At 42.1% G+C, this 19,210-nt stretch overlaps 1 protein-coding gene across 1 annotated transcript; it reads right to left on the bottom strand.

The window, feature by feature from the left end:
- Positions 1-1,432: 1,432 nt before the first annotated feature.
- Positions 1,433-19,210, bottom strand: crispld1a (cysteine-rich secretory protein LCCL domain containing 1a). Its single transcript, XM_037756212.1, has 15 exons — positions 18,864-19,210; positions 17,761-18,109; positions 11,197-11,315; positions 8,996-9,128; positions 8,269-8,384; positions 8,036-8,136; positions 7,754-7,945; positions 7,016-7,076; positions 6,863-6,929; positions 6,591-6,721; positions 6,429-6,472; positions 6,249-6,321; positions 6,077-6,152; positions 5,827-5,960; positions 1,433-2,500 (listed from the first exon to the last, which is right to left on the bottom strand). Exons 2-15 carry the CDS (start codon positions 18,010-18,012, stop codon positions 2,449-2,451), a joined length of 1,551 nt encoding a protein of 516 aa, XP_037612140.1. The 5' UTR covers positions 18,013-18,109; positions 18,864-19,210; the 3' UTR covers positions 1,433-2,448.

Below are 19,210 nucleotides of genomic sequence, written 5' to 3'. Positions count from 1 at the left end.
TGATGTTGTGTGCGTGTCTTGGGGCAACTGTACGGCCTGATTGAAGTAACCAAAGTTGTAAACCTACTGCAGACACACACAGTTACCTCCAGACCAATAAGTTGTTTTCCATATGTTGAGAGGGTCAGTGTGCATGTGGCATGTTCTCTCCCACATGTGCAATTAAATCTGCTAATGCAGATAGATGTGTGATTACTATTCCCACACATGCACACCCATAAAACTCTTAATATTGTGCCACATTGGTGTCAACGGGCCAGTAAAGTTGTATATTCAACCCATCATGTAAGATTTAGTAGCACTTGTCTGGGGAATAACAAAGACTGGCAGCCTGAGTCACAACCTATTGCAGCCCTCCAGACATCATAACACTGTCGGACATGGATATGGTGGAACCCATTACGGATTGGTCATTTCGCTCCATTGCTGCTCAAAAGCAAATGAGGAGTGACGACTCCGCTCCCTGGTGACGGGCCCTAAGAGGAAGGCAGGGACATTTAAAAATCAAAACGCTTCCGCTCTCCAAGGTTTGAATGAATAACCAGTATGGATATTGGGAAGCGGGGGGGGTGCCACATCCTGCGAGACTTTGACGTTCGGGTCTTCTCCCTCAAATGGAGCAATGGATCTGGAAGTCCAGGGGATTGGGTTCCCACAAAACCTACCACTTCAGTGACTCCCTGAGGTACTTTGATCTTTGGCTCGGCATGCTTATCCATTGGGTTAGAGCAAATGCAAAATGACTCAATGCCAATGAGGTTTTAGAGCAGATTGTCAGCTCTAATATGAGGGCATTATGAGCCATATCAGCTGAACTGATCCAGGAGCACTGACAGCCTTCTGTGGACATGGCTTCCCAGTTTCAGAGTGCCAGTATTTGATCATTTTAAGATATGTATGTATAGCTTTTTTTCATTTTTAGACCATAAAGAGAGCATTTCCCGTAAAAGTCTGCAACTTCAAAATACTCATCCCAGATTTATCTTTGACTGTGTTTGAGGTGAAATGAGTCTGAGGCAGCGTGGTGTTTTGAGGTTAAGCAAACATACGTCTGAGTTACAGTACGATCATGTTACTTACAAGAAATCTTCAAGAATAGGAATGAATATGGAGCGCCTCCCTATCACCACAGCCGCCACAGATCTACAGCAGGAAATCCAATACTAACATATGTTTGAAGGAGACATTTGTCAATTTTGAAGCTGAATTTTGCATTTCGTGGGATTGCAATTTTTGGACAGTGACTCCAAAACTGGCTACTTGAAATGTTTTCGAACACTGTTTTATGATAATAAAAGTCAATAATATTACAATCAGCTGTATGCTACATTTAAGTGAATATAGTCCAAATGTAATTATGTCTATGCGAAAAGCATCACGTTGACTTTGAGTGATTTAAATGTCACAAGTAAAGGTCTGGGAGACAGCTGTGGTGGTTGTAATATTTTATTGCAAAATGGACTTTTCCTAACAACCTGAGGTAGGAAAAAATATGTAATGCACAAAGAAACAGTGACAAAATGCAATGAATTGCAAATTATATTGATTGCAGCTTAAAAGAAAGCTGAGAGCTGGTAAAAGATATGAGCAAATATATCTGTTGATTAAAAATTGCCATTCCCCTACAAAACTGTTGCATAGTATTGCCTCTGTTTATCTATGTCAAAGGAAGATGGATAGATATGACCTGAAAACATGATATTTTCATATTTTATATTTTGCGACATCCAATAAAATGGCACATATGTTTTTTTTTAGAGGATAACAACTCTGAGGAATGAATGTACTTCCCGACCTGCAGGGAGTTTTAACTAAACCACATTATATGGAAAAAAATAACCAAACAAACAAAAACCATCACACTGGCAAATACAATAATAATACAAAAAAAAAACATATAGCAGCATCCTTTATAAATCATATTGATATAAAGCATAATCATATAAAAATAAATGCATGACAATTTGTTCCCCCATCATTAAAAAAGTACAAAATATGTCAAGAAACCTCTCCAGAGCACCAGTAAAAATGTGCCAGACTTATTACAATAAAAATGATCCTTAAGTGCCATTATAATGTTATGTCATAGGATTTCTATAATTAGTATTCATACACAGCTATTTGTTAAGAGGGCAAGGTAATGGCACAAAGACACAAGTGTAATGCTATTTACAAATATGTACAGCAAAATATTCAGATATTTACAGAAATTTCCTGCTAAGGATGATAAATTGAAAGCTCAACGCGAGTGAGTAGTGACAGTTTCTCATTGTGTATGTGTCAAGTTTTTGTTGCTGGGTTTACGCTGCCATGGAGACGACCTCTAACCCCCGGAGTGTAGCAAAGCCAGAAACATTTCAGTCATTCAGTTTGACAACAGGGCTTGATTACCGCCTATTCAACAGCCCGAGTGTGCTTTCTGTTTGGTGAAGCCGCCCTCCGGGGCACTCAAATCACAGCAAACACCCGAAACGCCTTCCCTCCAGGAGGGTTTTGAAGGCTGCGGGGAAGAAGAGAAAGACGAGTCAGTCTGGGCGCGGCATGTGTCAGATACAGAACAAGTCCCAGCCTTTTGCAGAGAGACGTGGATGACATACACACACAAACAGATAGACTTCAGGTTTTTACGTCCACGTCAGTGTGTTGTCTGACACTCTGATGACAGATGGGACACAAACAGATAGAGGTTGAGGCTCCCTGAGAAAACAGATAAACCAGCCATTTTTACACAAACACAAGGGACCTGCATGTGTTAATCCAACAAAGACAGACATGTTGTGAAGTTAAAGGAGACAGATAAATGATGGGCAGATACTAACAGACGTCAGGCATCTCAGCAAAGTGACAAAGATAAATGTGGTGTGGAGAGGCAAGGGAAGACAGGGGGAGGACAGAGAGAGAGGGAAGGCCACAGAATAAATGAGACTGTGTTTGTCCTCTACGCAGGTCATGTTAACTATAGTCATTCTGCAGACCACAGAACGACCCAAAGGTGGTGCAATTTAATATCTGTAAAAAAAACTAGAACATACTATACAGTATGTGGGTCACTTAAGCTTTAAACCGAGGCTGGTACGGACCTGTAACCTTAATGCTGTTGTAGAGTGGTACAGCATGGATTCACATGCTCTTACTTTATTAACATCAGCAAAGTCTTTTCCTTCTGTAGGAAATCACAAGCTCTCTCCTTTGTTAAAGCTGCAGTTGGTACCTTTGAGCAAATATGATAAAAAGTTATTTTTATAAAACTGTCACTATATCCTGATAGTACTGCATGAGACAGATAATCTATGAAAAAAGCAAAGGAGTCTCTAAAGCAGCTGTCAATCACTGCTCATGAAACTCTCGAACTCCGATCAAACTGTCAAACTAAGCAGCGCTGATCAAATGTTTATCAAGATTCTGTTACTGTCTGTAACTATTTCTCTCCTCAGATGTTTTCAGAAACATATTTTAATACACTGTTTAGCTGTAAAGGTTTTCTCAGCCGGTGGGCTTTGCTTGGTTTTGGCTCGACTGTTTCCAACATAGCAGCTGGGTCGCAAACTTTCTCATGTTATGACGGTGAGAATTATCATTAACATGAAACAATTCACACAGACCAAAGGATTAATTAAAACAGTACGTTGTTCAATATCAGTGAGGCATCGAGCATTATTAATATGTCTCAAAAAGTCAGTCTTCTTGATGCAGAAGAGCTGCATTTTTACACTGTATAGATTTGTATTGGGTAGGTGTTTTATTTCCTCCTAAGCTTCTTAACATTCCAGTAGCCACCGTAGAAACCAGTGACATCTCTTGTTTCCTGCTCTGAGTTAGCAGGTGACACCAAACAGTGTGGTCTACTGTCGCCCCTCCTCTTCGGAGTAGAAATGGTAAAATGATGGGGCCATATAAGCAAAAGTGCACCTCTATGCCGACGATGCAGTGCTCTATTTGCAAACCTGCTATCTCCTTTACTTGCAAATATTGTGAGGCTCTTACTGTAAATTGTTTACATGGTCTTTATAGTCTCAGTGATTTTGTCCCTGGGTGGGTTCATATGCAGAAAGTCTTTAGTTTCCAACTTTTACTGTATTAAAACAATTAATCACACACTACCGAGAGACAATTTAACAATTATCACTAATTGTAACCTGCCTAAGACTAATCTTAGAAACTAAATTAAGAAATAAATTAAAAGACATATTTTCAGAAATGTCTGATAATGATGAGAATAACTTATTATAACTTGAGAATAACACAATTAAACTCAACTTCCACCTAACTGAATTCCACCTGTTCGCATTCTCCGTCACGTTTGGTTAGATAGTGGTAGGAGACTGATTTAAAATGCATGTTTTCACAAAAATAATGGGAAGAAGTCCTCAGTCCTTCTCCTCATGCATTTTTCAACCTTATCTAGCATTAGTTGAGGGTCACTTGCCACTAAGCAGGCTGGTTGGGTTAACTATCTCTGACGAGAGGCAGCTGTGGAGCCTAATTGTCCCTGATGAGGATCAGGTGGTTTAAGCCTATATCTACCCCTAGTTTCAGTGCTCAGGTGCTGACCGATTGTCTCTTTGTCAGATGTAGTGAGAGTGCTGTCCTGTTTTTGCTCTGTCTGTGTAGGGGTGTTTGAATCTGCAGAAGTACCACATGAACCTATCTGTGGGATTCACTCACCATTTAGCTTCTTCTCAGAGCTGGAGTCTCTTAGAGTGGGTTAGGTCTGTGTGGCCTACCTTCGCTGTTTTTTTTGTTTCATTTATGTTCTAGTCAGCTGTTCGGCAGCGGTGTTTTAGTTTTAGACTTTTCGAGATATATTGAGTGTAGGGAGCCTTCCTTTTAGGCCTGTTTTCATTTGCTGTTTCCCCTCCCTTTAAATCGCTTGCGATTTTTGTGGTTATCCTTCGGGATTAACTTTAAGATTCCCCTGGTCCGCAATTGCGTCCCTCCCCCCCCGTTTCCCCTGACAATTAGTCTATCCACCAAATTGGTTGGACTAAGCTAAAACTGTCTAAAATTTGACCTTATATGTATCCCCTTTGGTAGATGCTGGCAGGATCCCTCTTCCCCAATGCAAATGCTTTGGCTTTTCACTGCTTTGCATTCTTGTTTGTTTGTTTTTCTCTTTATCCGATCCACTATATTAAGCTTTAGACCCCTTGTCTGCTGCTGATTGCCCTTTTTGACTTAATACCAAAAAACAAACCCCCTCCCAGAACTACATTAAGATGCACTCATGTTTTCGGCACTAATTGCCAAGCAATTCATTATTTTAAACTGGGAGCATGGTAATCACCCTCCCATGCGCACTGCATGAGAGATGTAACCAACTGCCTGCATCTTGAAAAGATTAGGTTCACAAGGGAAAGCAGAGTGGATGAATTTCTCTCTACCTGAGAGCCATTGATTTCTCATTCCTCTTCTCTGAGCCCCAGCAAATTAACCCCTTCACTTTCCAACCAAGTTGTAAGACTGAATACTTACATAGGACCAGTAATCTCCCTAAATAATGGATTCTATGATAGTAAGTTTAAACACCCTCTGATTTAGTTTTTTACACTTCATTTATGTTCTATTTATTCTCTTTTATTGAAATTAAATATATTTGTTGTCCTGTTCATAAAACTGCTTATTCTACCAATTTAAGGTACCACTATCTTCAGTGCTGTTAAAATAGGGGTAATAGGTTTTACTGTAAATGTGAAGTTTTTATTGCACAATTATCCCTGAAAGTTAAACATTTTAAAATGTTTGTATGTGCCCTAAAAATTGCACATGGCAATTTGCACACACATAATAGCCACTTAGGTCAGCTTGGCTAGATTTAGCATCCCATACCTCTCTGAGAAAATGCCATTTTGGAATGAGGCAATATAGTGTTTCCGCTTGTCCACTGGCATCACATCGATGTAACCACCCACGTCATTCCTGATTACTCCAGAGTGGACCGCTGCTCGGCATATACTGGACTTCTGCAAAAGGTGTGCAAGAGGAAAAGTAATGTAAGAAATGCTGATTCATTTCGGTCTCTTCATGAAAAATATTGATGACCCTGGTGGTGAATTCAGCTTCAAAAAGAGGGACTTACATCAGAGTATATTCTGGTGCCGATTACTCTGGATATGTGAGGATTCTCTCCTAAGCAGTTTCTCGGGCAGTACAACCTTAAAATAGAACAGTTGGACATGGGTGATGACTTGAACCTACATGAGGCTGGAGAACTAAATAAAAAAAACAACTAAATAAATTCAGGTTCATACCTTGGACAATGCTTTGCAGGCTTTTGGTACGAACACATCTGTGCGACTGTGGTTTCACATGTGATGGCTTTGACTGTAAGAAAGAATTAAAGTGAGTGTCAACACACCCAGCTTAAAATGAGTAATTTCATACAAAATGTTACATGTCTATAATTAGTGTCACATTATTGTCAGACTAACCTGCTACTCTGGAAACTGTGAAGGAATTAGCACTTAGATATTTTCTGTCAAGAGGAAACACACAACATTGACATGAGACTGCATTATTTTCACTTATTGTGAGTATATTTTGTCAATCTTTCTACCAAATATCATCAGTATAAATGAATATTATTGTCTCACCCAAGAGCCTGGACTCCGTTCTTGTTGGATTTGATGAAAAAGTCCTTTCTGCCTTGTCTTGTTACATCCATCCATCCTCCATCATTATCTATGACACCGGCATGTAGACCAGCTCTGCACACACTTGATTGCTGCAAATAAAATATTTTATTTACAACATAATTTTCATTAAAGGCCTTTTGCTGACACTGCTTTCTCAAGGACACTTTGACAGGACACACAGCTTTTAATTGGCATAATATTGACTACATAATCTCAACTTGTGTACTCACCATTTCATAGTGTACAGTCCCAACTACTTTTCCTGTTCGGTCTAGGCACCCAGCTGGACACTCGTATCTGTAAATATGCGAAAAAATAAGGTGAAATGAACTGTATACTCCATTCTGTTTTGTTGTTTTTATTATATTTTATCTGAACTGTACCTATTACATGGTGTTCCTTTACACTGATCTCGAAGCTTAGTGTCACAGGTCACAAGCTGAGCTGAAAAACATGAACATAAAGGCCTTTCAGAGCTCGTACGGGAACCAACATGCATGAACGCTGCTCTGATGCAGACGACTAGTTTTTAAAAGCCCGAGTTGAGTGACACCCAGCGAGGACTGTTGTTGTGATGCTTCGAGAAGCAAAGAGAAGAATTCCTGCAACAAGGTTCAGGGTGGTCAGCAGTTCTGGAGGAAGCGTCTCGGCTTACAAGTACAGGCCCGTTTCACTGCAGAGAGGAAGCCATTTAAAAACCGCACCGAGCCCCTCTCACCCCTCAGCCCCTCTCAGCCAGCCAAAAGCAAACACACACTCGGGGGGGATCATGCTAAAATAGACCTCCCCTCCCTGCTCCAAAGAGTGACTTGCAATATTAAGTACACTTCAGAAACTGCCAGGGTCGATCAGGGAAATGACAGATAAAGGCTGCAGAACATCAAGACAATTTAAGATAAATTGAAAAATATTTCCAGTCAAGGTATATTTTTTGTGCCTCTTATCTATTATTGCTTGTTCAACACTAAGATATTGGGTTTTGACCCAATTTTCTTTTCTCTTTTATATATAATCCTATATTTCTTGCTACTCTGTGCACCTCCAAACCCTAAACCAGATCCTACACCCCCCCATTTTCAGATGAAACTAGATCCAGAAAAAACTGTTAAATGGCAGCTTACACATCTGCTGTGTGTTGACCACTTCATTCTTCTGCAGGTCCTCTGTGGGGGGCTTGGTGGGGGCCGGGGCGGGGAGACTGGGAGGATCAGGCTTGGAGGCCCTAGACCAGGGCTTCTGTGGAGTGCGGGGGGCCTCCGGCTCGATGAAGTTGTTTTCTTCCGTTTCCTCTTGTGGAGGGTAGGAGCTGTCATCTTCAAGTAAAGTCACAAAAACATGGAATAGTAAGCATATTTTTCCTCAGGCTTTCTTACTCTGGCTTTCTCTATTTCTCACACACATACCTTTGTAGCAGAGGTTGTCCTTGCAGCTTCCTCCATAGCTGGGAGGACAGGCAGAGCATGGGGTCCCATGTTTATAAGGCGAATGGCCCCACCAGTTTCCCCTGTTCAGATCATATAACAAGCATGGCTTATTGAACAGAACACATACTACATAAGCAAAATGAATAACCCATATTTCTTTCCAAACCCTTTGCGTGTGTGACAATTTTGAACATTACAACAAATATGCTTACTTTGGTGAATAGTTGCAGACAAGATAGACGGCTTTAGCCCAAATCTGTCCCCACACATTCATGTTGTAACACATGTTGACGGCACAGCCAATCCGACTGCTGGTGGCCCATACCAGCTGCAAAAGAATGACACGGCAGACCATGAAAAACTGATTATTGAGTCTTAAAGAGGACCTATTATGCTTATTTTCAGGTGCATACTTGTATTTTGGGCTTCTATTAGAACATGTTTACATGCTTTAATATAAAAAAAAAAAATGATTTATTTTTCTTATACCGGCTGTGCTACAGCACCTCTTTTCACCCTCTGTCTGAAACGCTCTGTTTGAGCTCCGCCCAGCTCTGCTCTGATTGGCCAGCTGGCCCACTCTGTTGTGATTGGTCAATCAAAACACACTCTTCGGACTCCGCTCCAGCTCCGCTCTAACTACCTTTGTTTGAGGGCATGCCAAACTAGCTTATGCAAATATGTTACTTGGTGACATCACCATGTTACGGAAGAAAAGGCGGGACTTCAAACAAGGTGTTTCAGGCAGTTCAGGAGCCGTTTTTCTGTGGGGGAGAGTAACTCCCTTTGGTGTGGACTTTGTAACTTTGCAGACATTTTACATGCACAAAAAACTACATAACACACTAAAGGAAAGGAAAAAAGCATAATAGGTCCCCTTTAAATCACTAAAGAATAAAGTCTAAAGAGGATAAAGTGTAAAGATCCAGACCTAGCTACCTGTGTGTAATGAGTACAAACTGGGCCAGAGCATCTGAAGGGGCAATAGGGGTTACACTCCTGAGGGTACGGGAAGGAGTAGTCTTTCACTTCATCATACCAGGCCTGCACATGGAACGTGGGTGGACGATACCTGGAGAAATGAGTAAGCGTACCTTTGATGACAATGTTCCAAAAAAACATTTCTATTGTCTTGTGTCTCTTTTGGCGTGGGAGTCAGTATTATGCATCAAAGCTGTTTGCTGCTTACTGCAAATCCTCTTTCAAGAACCTATATATATGACACCCATGCAGTTTGTGCAAAACAATCTAACTCTTGGAAAAGATACGCTTGAATATTAATCAACCATTTACATTTATAAAAACACTAAGTTTATAAAAATGTTCTTCAAAATGTGTTCTGAGATACAGGTAGTTGTTAAAGATAAAGCAAGCACATCATAACTTCTGGCAAGATGACTCAAGGCCCTTTAAAAGGATAAAGTCATTTACACTACACTCAGCATATGTAGTTACCATCTGTAGTTAGCACCCATTGGTAACCACAGCAATGTAAACACATCTGTTGCCATCGAGCTTCTAGCTGGCAATGAAACATTTGTGCTCTCTGAATAAATTGCAGTGACCAAGGACTGACACTGATTTGGCACCAGGTGTTGCTAGTTAATCTAATTATAATCAAGCGGACATCTTGACTGTGAAGTGGTATGATTAGATGTGGAACAAGAGTCTCTTATGTGAAGCGGTGCTGTTTTCAGATGCTCTATGGGGGGCTGAGTGAACAAAATGAACAAACAAATGAACACATAAATGTAGCAAATTCATATTAATATGTCCTCTGTGTGAACATGACACAACACCTATTGAAATGCTACTACAACATGTAATGAGTGGATGTAATGTGTTCTACGCATGGATGTACAAAGAGAAGTGGATACAGCGCTGGAGGCGAGCTCCCGTTGAGAGTTACTCAATGGCGCATGAAGCCAGAATGGCTTTACTGCCGAGTGATAAATTATTTTTATGACATGAGGACCCGGAAGTTGTAATTCCACCGTTTGGCCACTAGGGAAATTTGCTTCAAAACCTTAATAGCCTAGCCTGCATTATATATTGTTCGTTTAATCAGTGCACAAATATAATGTTAAAAAGGCAAGGTTTATGGGGAGTTTAACGAGTGGATTTAATGCATTTTGTGGTTAAATTTGTCACATAAAGTATAACAGTGCACTTGGCAAAAAAAGCTAGCCAGAAGTCGTGCTAAACTCACATGTTATACATATTCTTTTTGTTGAATACGCAAAACTGATCGGTCAATCACTGCATTCTACGGTCTGTTATTTCTTTATAACAGACCGTTGCTATGTATAACAGACTGTTGCTATGGATGCCATTCTGATTGGTTGGACTTTGGAGGACCATTTTTGTGTCAAATTATTGATTTCTTAAAGCTGAAGTAGGCGAGATTGGAGAAAATATGATTAAAAAAAGTTATTTTTATAAAATGGTCACTATATCGTGACAGTAATACATGAAATAGGTAACCTGAACAAAATCATGTGCCTCTGTGTCCTCCGGTGCTTCTAACAGCATCTGCAAGATTTCACAGACCGGAGGAAAACAACCAGTAAGAGCTGATCTGAGGTCTGCTATCCATCTGCTGTCTATGAGAGCCAGTTGTCAATCACTCGCGAACTCTGACCAAACGGTCAAACTAGGCCGCGCTGATCAAATATGAATCAATATTATGTTACGTTGATGCCTATTTCTCGCCTCAAATGTTTTCAGAATCATCTTGTAGTGCACAGTTTAGCTGTAAGATGAGAAAGTTTGTGACGCCACTGCCATTGTGAAATCTGGTGAAGAACGCGCCAAGATCCGGTAACATGACCGGAGCACAGCCAATAGGAACGCTCTCTCAATGAAATGACCTGTGATTGGTCAAAGTCTCCCGTCATGGGCTAGATCTTTTAAAGCCTGAAAACAGAGCCATGAGGAGGTGCAGAAGTCTAGTTATCTCTCGAAATTATACATAAATTCTATTCCTATCCATGTACAATAAAAGGCAACACAGAATTAGACGCAAGCTTCCCGTCAGTCACAAACACACACATGCTGACTTTAAAGACCTTAAATGTTTTCAGCACGGCAATTTTTAGGCCCTATATGCAGAAACTGTGTATATTGACTTATTAATGTACCTTCCCCAGTGTGCTCCCAGGTTCTGTCCGATCTGTGGCAGTAAACCGGCAGGTCCGTGCTCCCACAGACAGGTCTCTGCCCACTCCTCTGCCGTACGCTCCAACTCTGTGTCCCACACCTGCACAGGAGACGAGATGGAAAAACAATATGAAGTTGTTTTCAGGATTATATTTGATAAGAAGTCGAAACAAACCAACCCAGTGCAACACAGAGCTGCTTATATTGTATATATAATACTAACGGGCCATAAGAAACGGCTAGTGTGAAACTGGAGATATTCACTGCCTTATAGGGTTTGTTCAGCTGTCAATGATGTAGGGTGGTATTCAAACACATACTGGACAAGGATTACTTTTCATGATAAGTAATAGGGACTACTAGGAGCTGCTATGGCTAAGTAACTGTACTAATCTCTAAACTAAGTGCAGCTCCATTCTGCTGCTGTAAAAAGAGCTTTTTGACTCTCTTATTGCTGCTCAGCTGACTTTCCCCAGATGGGTTTTCCCGTAGGATCGGGTGTTATTCGAAAAATGCAAAAAGCTGTTTTTCCTTAAGTAATACCTTCCATATGTCTCTGGTGAGATGTCTGGGTGCAAGCTTTTGTTTCACTTTACCTCTCTCTGAATTGCCCTCTCAGTTAAGATTGCCTCTGGTTGGATACTAAGGGATCATATTCCCATTCTGGGGTTTTCTGGGAATGCAAAGAGTGTCCTTCCTCTCTGCTGACCTACATTCTACCGTTAAAAAAAACAAAAAACGTTAGAATAACACCAGCTGTAATTCCTCTGAAGGACACTGTATGTTCCTTTAATTGCACACCTTCACTTTCACCTTCAGCGCGGCATATTTAATGTAACAGGTTCCTTACGAGGAAGTCAATTAGTTTGCGCGTGTGTGTGTGCATGAGTGTGTGGGTTAGCATAAGCGAAGGTGTCAGAAGTTTTTCAAGTTTCACACATTGGGTCCTGGAAGTCATAGCTTACCCTCACTGAAATCTCATCCAATAACAGACACTGAAATAACTCCCCTGCCTCCTTCGCCCGTCACCCACTTACAGTCCCACCAGAAACAACTGCTGTTCTCTGCATTACTCCCGAAACACACACACACCTACCTAACAACAGGATGTCTGGCAGCGCTGCAAATTAACTCTTTCTGGGAATCCAGCTAGCTGTCGAGAGGACTTATTTGTTTAAATCGACAACGCCAGGGTAATATGCCCAGTGTTTTATGTCAGATTTCAACACAAAGCCTCGCAGAAATGTTACATAACTGTATAGAACAAATAAACTGTTGGAGGTGTGGAGTATATTTTTCGTTTAACTCTACACGTGCAAAGAGGGAATGTATCGGCGTTACAGCAATCTGTTTTAGAGTTGCCTGTGGTCTGTCTTGCACAATAAGGCCAAATGATGACTGACAGAGCCAGGGCTAAAACAGGAAAGAGAATTTGTTTACCTGAAACTCTATCTCTGCTCACAAATGACCTCTGTTGGAAGTGAGCTGCAAATAAACGTGTCAGTATTGTCATATGTGTTCTGTTTTTTCCCCTGGTTATCCCTTTTTGCCAACGTACGGTGCCAAAACAGAAACATTGAAGAGATTTAAGCCATCAATAATGGAGAAATGCAGCTCAGTTATAACCTTCATTTCTTGCAACATCATTTTCCCCTTCGATTTTCTCGACAAGTGACCTCCTTGCACGAAAAAAAGAATCAATGTTTACACTGATAAGCAGACTGAAACACATCGCATTGAGCTGTGGTCACTGCCAAACAATCTGCAAACCGCAGCACATAGGACGTTTTGTGCTTGAGCGGGGGTCAACACGATGGTTTTTAACCATTAATGAATGGCTATGGGTCTGAAAACGTTTAGCTGTGGCCACAACTACAGTAGGTTTCAAGCCAAAAGTGACCAAAACTCTCTGAGTGGCTACAGTGTCAATGTCTTAAATAATGATAAATACAAGCAGCACCCTTCCAGCTACACTCATTCCATCGTCCTCAAACTTGCAGAGAAAGCAGGCTCGGAAAAGTGTCGACCGAGACACATATTTTTCAGCTGTTGAATGTGGTGCAGCCAGCTTGTCAAGCTGCTGTTGTTTGCACAGTTAGCCCAGCAGGGGAGGCCTCGTAACCGAGACCCCCACCCACCCTGACCGCACTTCTGCTGGGGCCCGTAAAGAAAAACACCTCCCCTGCTAAAGTCTTTCAGCGCAGCGCACACAGCATTGTGTATTTCGCTTAACACTTCATTTGTGGCCAGGTTTTTTTACCCCCCCTCTTCCTTGGTCATCTGGTTGCATTCCAAAGGGTACAGAGGTGTACTTCCTTTGCAAGTTTGGGTTTCCTGTTCATAATCGATGGTGCATGCAGAGAAATGCTAAGAAAGCAAGGGGAAAGATATGCGAAGTTGAGAAACCTGGCAGAGAAGAGAAGGTGTGATAAGATGGTGTGAGAGAAGATAGGGATGCAAAGGGGTGATTAGGAAAAGTGATCTATTGCCTGCCCAAACTACTACTATAATTTCCCACGGCAATATGCAATGTTTCATGCAGCGCATTCCAGCCCACATCAATTCACATCAGAGGCCCCCGGGGCTGACCATTGTCTAAATTTGGTCAACCAGCGAATACCATTATCTGCCATTATCATGTTCTAACAGGAACATAGTTTGACCAGAACAGCATAGCCAATTATTGCAGGCTTGACTTGAACAGGAAACTGTCTCATTTAATGGGCATCATATGTAAGACACACAGGTGAAATGGTGGTCTGATATTGGGATTTATAATATCTTTGAAATGATAATAGCAGCGTCAGCATAGAGTGCTCGAGGGATGACGTGTTTTTGTAGGCCAACCTGGAAGTTAACATCACCCTGGGTTCCCTCGATAAAAAGCCAATGGGATTTTTCCATTGGGTTTTAGATTATTGCAGAAAATAATCTCTGTGGCAAACAAACATTTATGATACTTAAACGTTTTGTTCAGCAAGATTATCTCCACAAATGACACCACTGTTATGATTTTTGAATTGTAAATGCAATCGCCAGAAGTTAGGCTATAAAAGAACTACACCACGGTCGCATGAGCGCAAGTATACACAACTAGGCTGTAAAGTTGATGACGTTTAGTAGCCTCATTTAGCAACTTGTTAGCAACCGCCTTTTTTAAGACACGTTAAAGCTTCAAAATTCTTAAGTGGGGTATTTATTGATGAAATTTCTTAAGCTTGTGTTAACCACAGACCTTATTGCAGGCATCTAACTAAAATCCCATTCAAATAACCCATTGACTTCCAGATGAGGGAACCGGAAGTGCTAAAATGCAAACTCATTTCTGGGTTATAGGACTCATTCCTGTAGCCTCTATTCTCAATAATAAACAAAGAGCAAATATCAGCCTATCAGCTATCAGCTCGCAGGTAGAGGCGATCGTCCTCTTGGGCTTAAAGCAGATATTTGTGAGATCATTGGAATTTGCCAATTCGATCTACATGTGTTTTGCATCTCTGCAAAGTTTTACGACCGTGCTCCCTGAAGTGTACGTGGAAGGCGCTGTTCTTTCTTTTTAAAGTGCATTTGGAGCTCTGTTTACATTCTTGCCATTGCATCAAGCACACACGGATACGCCTTGTTGCCTCTCCTGTTGGTGATATTTGTGGACAGGATGCAGCCGATGCAGGTGAGGGTCCAGTTTTGTGACATTAGGGTGGCATCTCTGCTATTTTGGGACATTGTTGTCCTTTTTGCTTCACTGGAGCGTGACCTTGGATGTGGACTGGAGCACTCTTAGGAGTTACAGTATATTATTTGGGACATTTTTTTTTCATACTATGGTATTCAGCTGCTGCTCTTAGAAGCCAGTGGACGTGTTTTGAGCACTTTTGGCAATTTTATTTAATCCAGACCAGTTTCTCTTAACATTGAAGCTGTCTGTTTCACACGCTTGCCCACATTATTTAATTAAGCCTCTCGGGTAAAGTTAATTCAAGGCTAATTTATTAGTCTAGACCGTAATTATTGTCTAATTGGACAGCCACATCATCCAACAATAAATTGAAATGGCAGACTCATCCCGAACAGAAACCTGCCAATATAGCTTTATCTTAAACCACTAACATCAGCGTCACCTCAGACCCAGAGCGCAGCCCAGCAAAGCCAAGTTAAACATCAAGGCGGGCGGGGGCCCTTTCTCCCATGATGCCATCTGTTTGTCTTGGAGAGCTTCAAACACTGACACTTCTCTGTTTATACCTGTGGGTCAACATTTGAGTGAGAGGCAGAACCGCTGTACTGAAGGTGCGTTGAATCTTCGGCGGATCGCTACGGAGTGTGAATGCTTATCCGGGGAATTTTTTGGGGCCTCTCTGTGTTGGATAATGACAGAATGGGAACGGAGCCACAGGGATAAGAGAGAGAGGGAGGGAGGCGGCGAGAGAGAGAGAGAGGGCAAGAAAAGGAAACGGATGAAGGGGGGGAGGAAAGATGGGGATTTGAATTGATGTTATCTCCGACGTCTCTGTGATGATTGCCACAGAGGGTCAGCCGGGTTATGGTTTAATACAATGGCAGACAATAACAGAACTGATGGGCAAATGGCTGTGTATGGGCACTTGGGGATTTGTGTGTGTGTGTGTGTGCATCTGCATGCACGAGTGTGTATGGAGAGCAAGGGAGCATGTCTATGAAGTCTTCCAGTACGGTGAAGCTGTGAGGTTTCTGAAAGGTGACAGCGGTTCAACACAGACAGAAGGAAAAAACTGAGAAGTATGGAGCCCCATTTCAAAATAAAAGCGCAGAAAACCATTGAAAATCCATGAGATCTGAACAGTTATTCTTGCCTGACAGATCTGCAAATAAGATTTCAGCATGTATCCTTCCAAGCTGTTATGTGCGTTTCAATACCCATACTACCATTGAGTATGCCAGAAAAAACTTGAGTATGTGCCAATACATAGTATGTCCAAAGGTTCCAAATGTTTCTATTGCTCTTGCTTGCCTCACTCTTATTCTCCACATCTTCTTTTCAACTATTTTGAGACCTTTTTTTTCCATCCCTCCCTCTCTCATTGCTTCTCATTTCTATATGCAACCCTCCTTTATCAATTTTACACCTCTATTTTTTATTGACCTACTGTATTCCTTGCTAGCCTTCATGCTATTTCTCTCACCTTACATACTCTTGTTGCATGCCTCTCCATATTTCACCCCTGGGTGCCCCTGGAGCTAAAAAAAAAAAAAAACTGTAACTGGAGACAGTAGAAAGGAGCTGCTGGCTCAGCATTTCTCCACTACAGTGTGCCTCGACCAGAAGCCTGCCAGGCAGAGTGCACGTACATGTACACACACACACGCACACGAGGGGTCCTCAAGTCCAACCTCTCAATTATACAATTACACAGTCCAGCAATTGCCCCACAGCAGGAACTGTTTATTTGCCTTTACCGTCGAATAATACTGCCTTTTGTTCTGCAGCTCTTTAAGTGGAGATGAAAGGATGATAAAACCTCATTACTTTCTACACACTGTATCGATTTTTAACCTCCTAACAGTAAGTACCGTTGGTGGCAATGCACTGTGGCGGTCAAGCAGCAGTGCCTATACACATGTAGTGCATTTGGAAAAGTTCCAGATCTTTCACAAGGTGTGGTGTTCCTGTGTGTGTTTAGTGGGGGGTTAGACAGCTGGTAAAACAAGCCCCGGTGCCGTGCTCTGATTCTAATTGCACTGTGAAAAGTGATCTGGCGCTGTACACACACGTGATGGCCAAAGGATAAAGTCAAACAAATCTCTCGGCATGAGTAAAAAAAAACAAAAAAACGCAGTAGTAATGTGATCATTGGCGAGTTGGTGGAATTCTTTTCTTCTGGCAAAACAACCAAAGTCACATGGGTGCAGGCATATGTGTGTGTGTGTGTGTGTGTGGGGCTCATGTGTGAAGGTGCTTAGATGCTGCCTGTGTGTGTGTGAGCCAATAGGGACAAGTGCCAGCCGGGTCTGGTGACTGGGTCAGCTCGCTAAGCTATACGCTCCACGAGTGTGCAAGACTCTTAGGGAGTTCAGAATGGGGTCAAAGCGTTTTAAAGGGACTGTTTGTAACTTTTTACATGTATAAATCTACCGGGTCGGGATCCCATGCGCGCTCGCATATGCCTGCTCCGCTGCCTGCTTGCCTTCACTCACACAACGCGCGTGTTCTCGCTGTCTCGCTCCACCTCTACATGTGCATGCGTGCACACTACACACTGCAGGAGAGTTCGTTTAGCTGTGAGAATATCTAGTAAAGTCGGGAGACGATAACGTTTCTTTTCCTGCTTCAGCCCCGGAGGTTTTATATTGTGGTTTTAGCTGACGTGTGTCGCCTCACTGTTTTGAGCGATGCTCGTTCATCTCTATTTAGAGCGAGCACAAGCGCGAGCCCGACGCTGACTTTCGTTGACTTAACGGCCACAGGTGTCGCTGTTAACAAGCAATTCTGAAAGTTACAAACAGTCCCTTTAACTAAATGAAGTATAAATGGGAATCAAATCTCAACAGACATCCTCCCATCCACCTACCATGTGCTCCATGTTGGACGAAGGAGGATAAACCTGGCCTCGGAGCTTGTTGTGAAGGTCAAGGATGAGCTGAGCATCGCCGTCGGTGATGGCCCTCTTCCCCCTCTGCTTGGCCTCCCACCAATCCCCCTCCTCGTCCAGATACTTGTCCAGGATCTGCTCCCAGCCCGTGGAGTTCGGAAGCATCACCATGGAGGTGGCGGTCTGGAGCAGCAGGAGCAGGGACACGCCCCTCAGAGATACATGCCTCATCCTGGAGATGGTGATGGTGATGGTGATGGTGGTGTCGATTCCTCTCAAACTCAGTGGCCAGCGCAGCAAGACTCTTCTTCTTCTTCTACAGTGTTAGCTGGAGAAGAGCCGAGAGGAGAGAGCCAAACAGGATTATTATTGTGAAGGATTGGAGCTGGAGTTTCTGTATCAAATTTGCTGAGGTCAATATTGAACTTGGTGAGGACAGCGCGTTTTGGCTTGCAGACACTTGGGTTTGGTGCAGTGCCTCGGGTAACCTCATGGAGTTCACTAAGGGGAAAGCTGGCAGAATGACTTGTGAAAGTGTGGATTAAGGAAATCACTACTAGTGTTGAACTTCCTTTTAAGATTTTAAAACTTTAATAAAAAAAAAAACAGCTTTGAAGCAGCATCAATTCACATTAAGCGGTAATAAAAGTGCACAGAATGATGCACAATGCATTCACAATACTGCATTTCCAGTTGCCTCCGGTAACCTCATGGAGTTCACTGGGGGGAAAACTGGCGGAATGACTAGTGAAAGTGTGGATTAAGGAAATCACTACTATAGTGTTGAACTTCCTTTTAAGATTTTAAAACTTTTTTCCCTAAATATAAATAAAAAAAGGAAGACAGCTTTGGAGCATGCATCAATTCCCATTAAGCTGTAATAAAAAGTGCACAGAATGATGCACAATGCATTCATCACAATACTGCATGCATTTCCAGTTGAACTTTTTTTGGTGCATGCTGCAATGCTGACAGAAGCTGATATAACGTGCCAATGCCTAATGGAAAACGTGGAGAGAGTAATGCATATTGAAATAGAAATGGAGTGGTGTGATTTAACGGAGACTTGGGAAATAATTTACCTTTAATGAATTGGAATGCAGCCCTGCTTCTTGAGATCCTGACAGAGATCTGGCTGGGAGAAAAAACTTCAGCAGCAAGAAGAAAAGTCCTCCTTCAGTTGCAGAACTCAGGTGGAGAAGTGGTGGTGGTGGTGGTGGTGTCTGTCGCTGGTTGCCATATGACATAAATCAAAAGATGTGATGTGGTCGCTTCACTTCGTTTGAGGAAAAAGAGAGAAAGCAAGAGAGAGAGAGAGAGAGAGAGTGGGTCTTTCTTCTTTCGGGATTCTTGCACCAAAGCCGCTAAAGCATCACTTATCCACATTTTATCCTCAACTTGGCTGCTCTTGGAGAGTGGCCGCCCATCA

Source organism: Sebastes umbrosus, chromosome 21 (genome assembly GCF_015220745.1).
Source record: "Sebastes umbrosus isolate fSebUmb1 chromosome 21, fSebUmb1.pri, whole genome shotgun sequence".
Classification (NCBI taxonomy): Eukaryota; Metazoa; Chordata; class Actinopteri; order Perciformes; family Sebastidae; genus Sebastes; species Sebastes umbrosus.
Note: the sequence above shows the minus strand (reverse complement) of the source record. Positions and strands in the feature narration are given on the sequence as shown.

What these genes read in the sequence shown, in the direction of transcription:
- crispld1a (XM_037756212.1), bottom strand. Translation starts at nt 18,012, where the DNA reads ATGAGGCATGTATCTCTGAGGGGCGTGTCCCTGCTCCTGCTGCTCCAG. An exon ending in GGTCAACACACAGCAGATGT is followed by an intron (nt 7,077 to 7,753) that starts GTAAGCTGCCAT and finishes CATGTTTTTCAG; the next exon opens with CTCAGCTTGTGACCTGTGAC. An exon ending in GGACTGTACACTATGAAATG is followed by an intron (nt 6,722 to 6,862) that starts GTGAGTACACAA and finishes TTTTATTTGCAG; the next exon opens with CAATCAAGTGTGTGCAGAGC.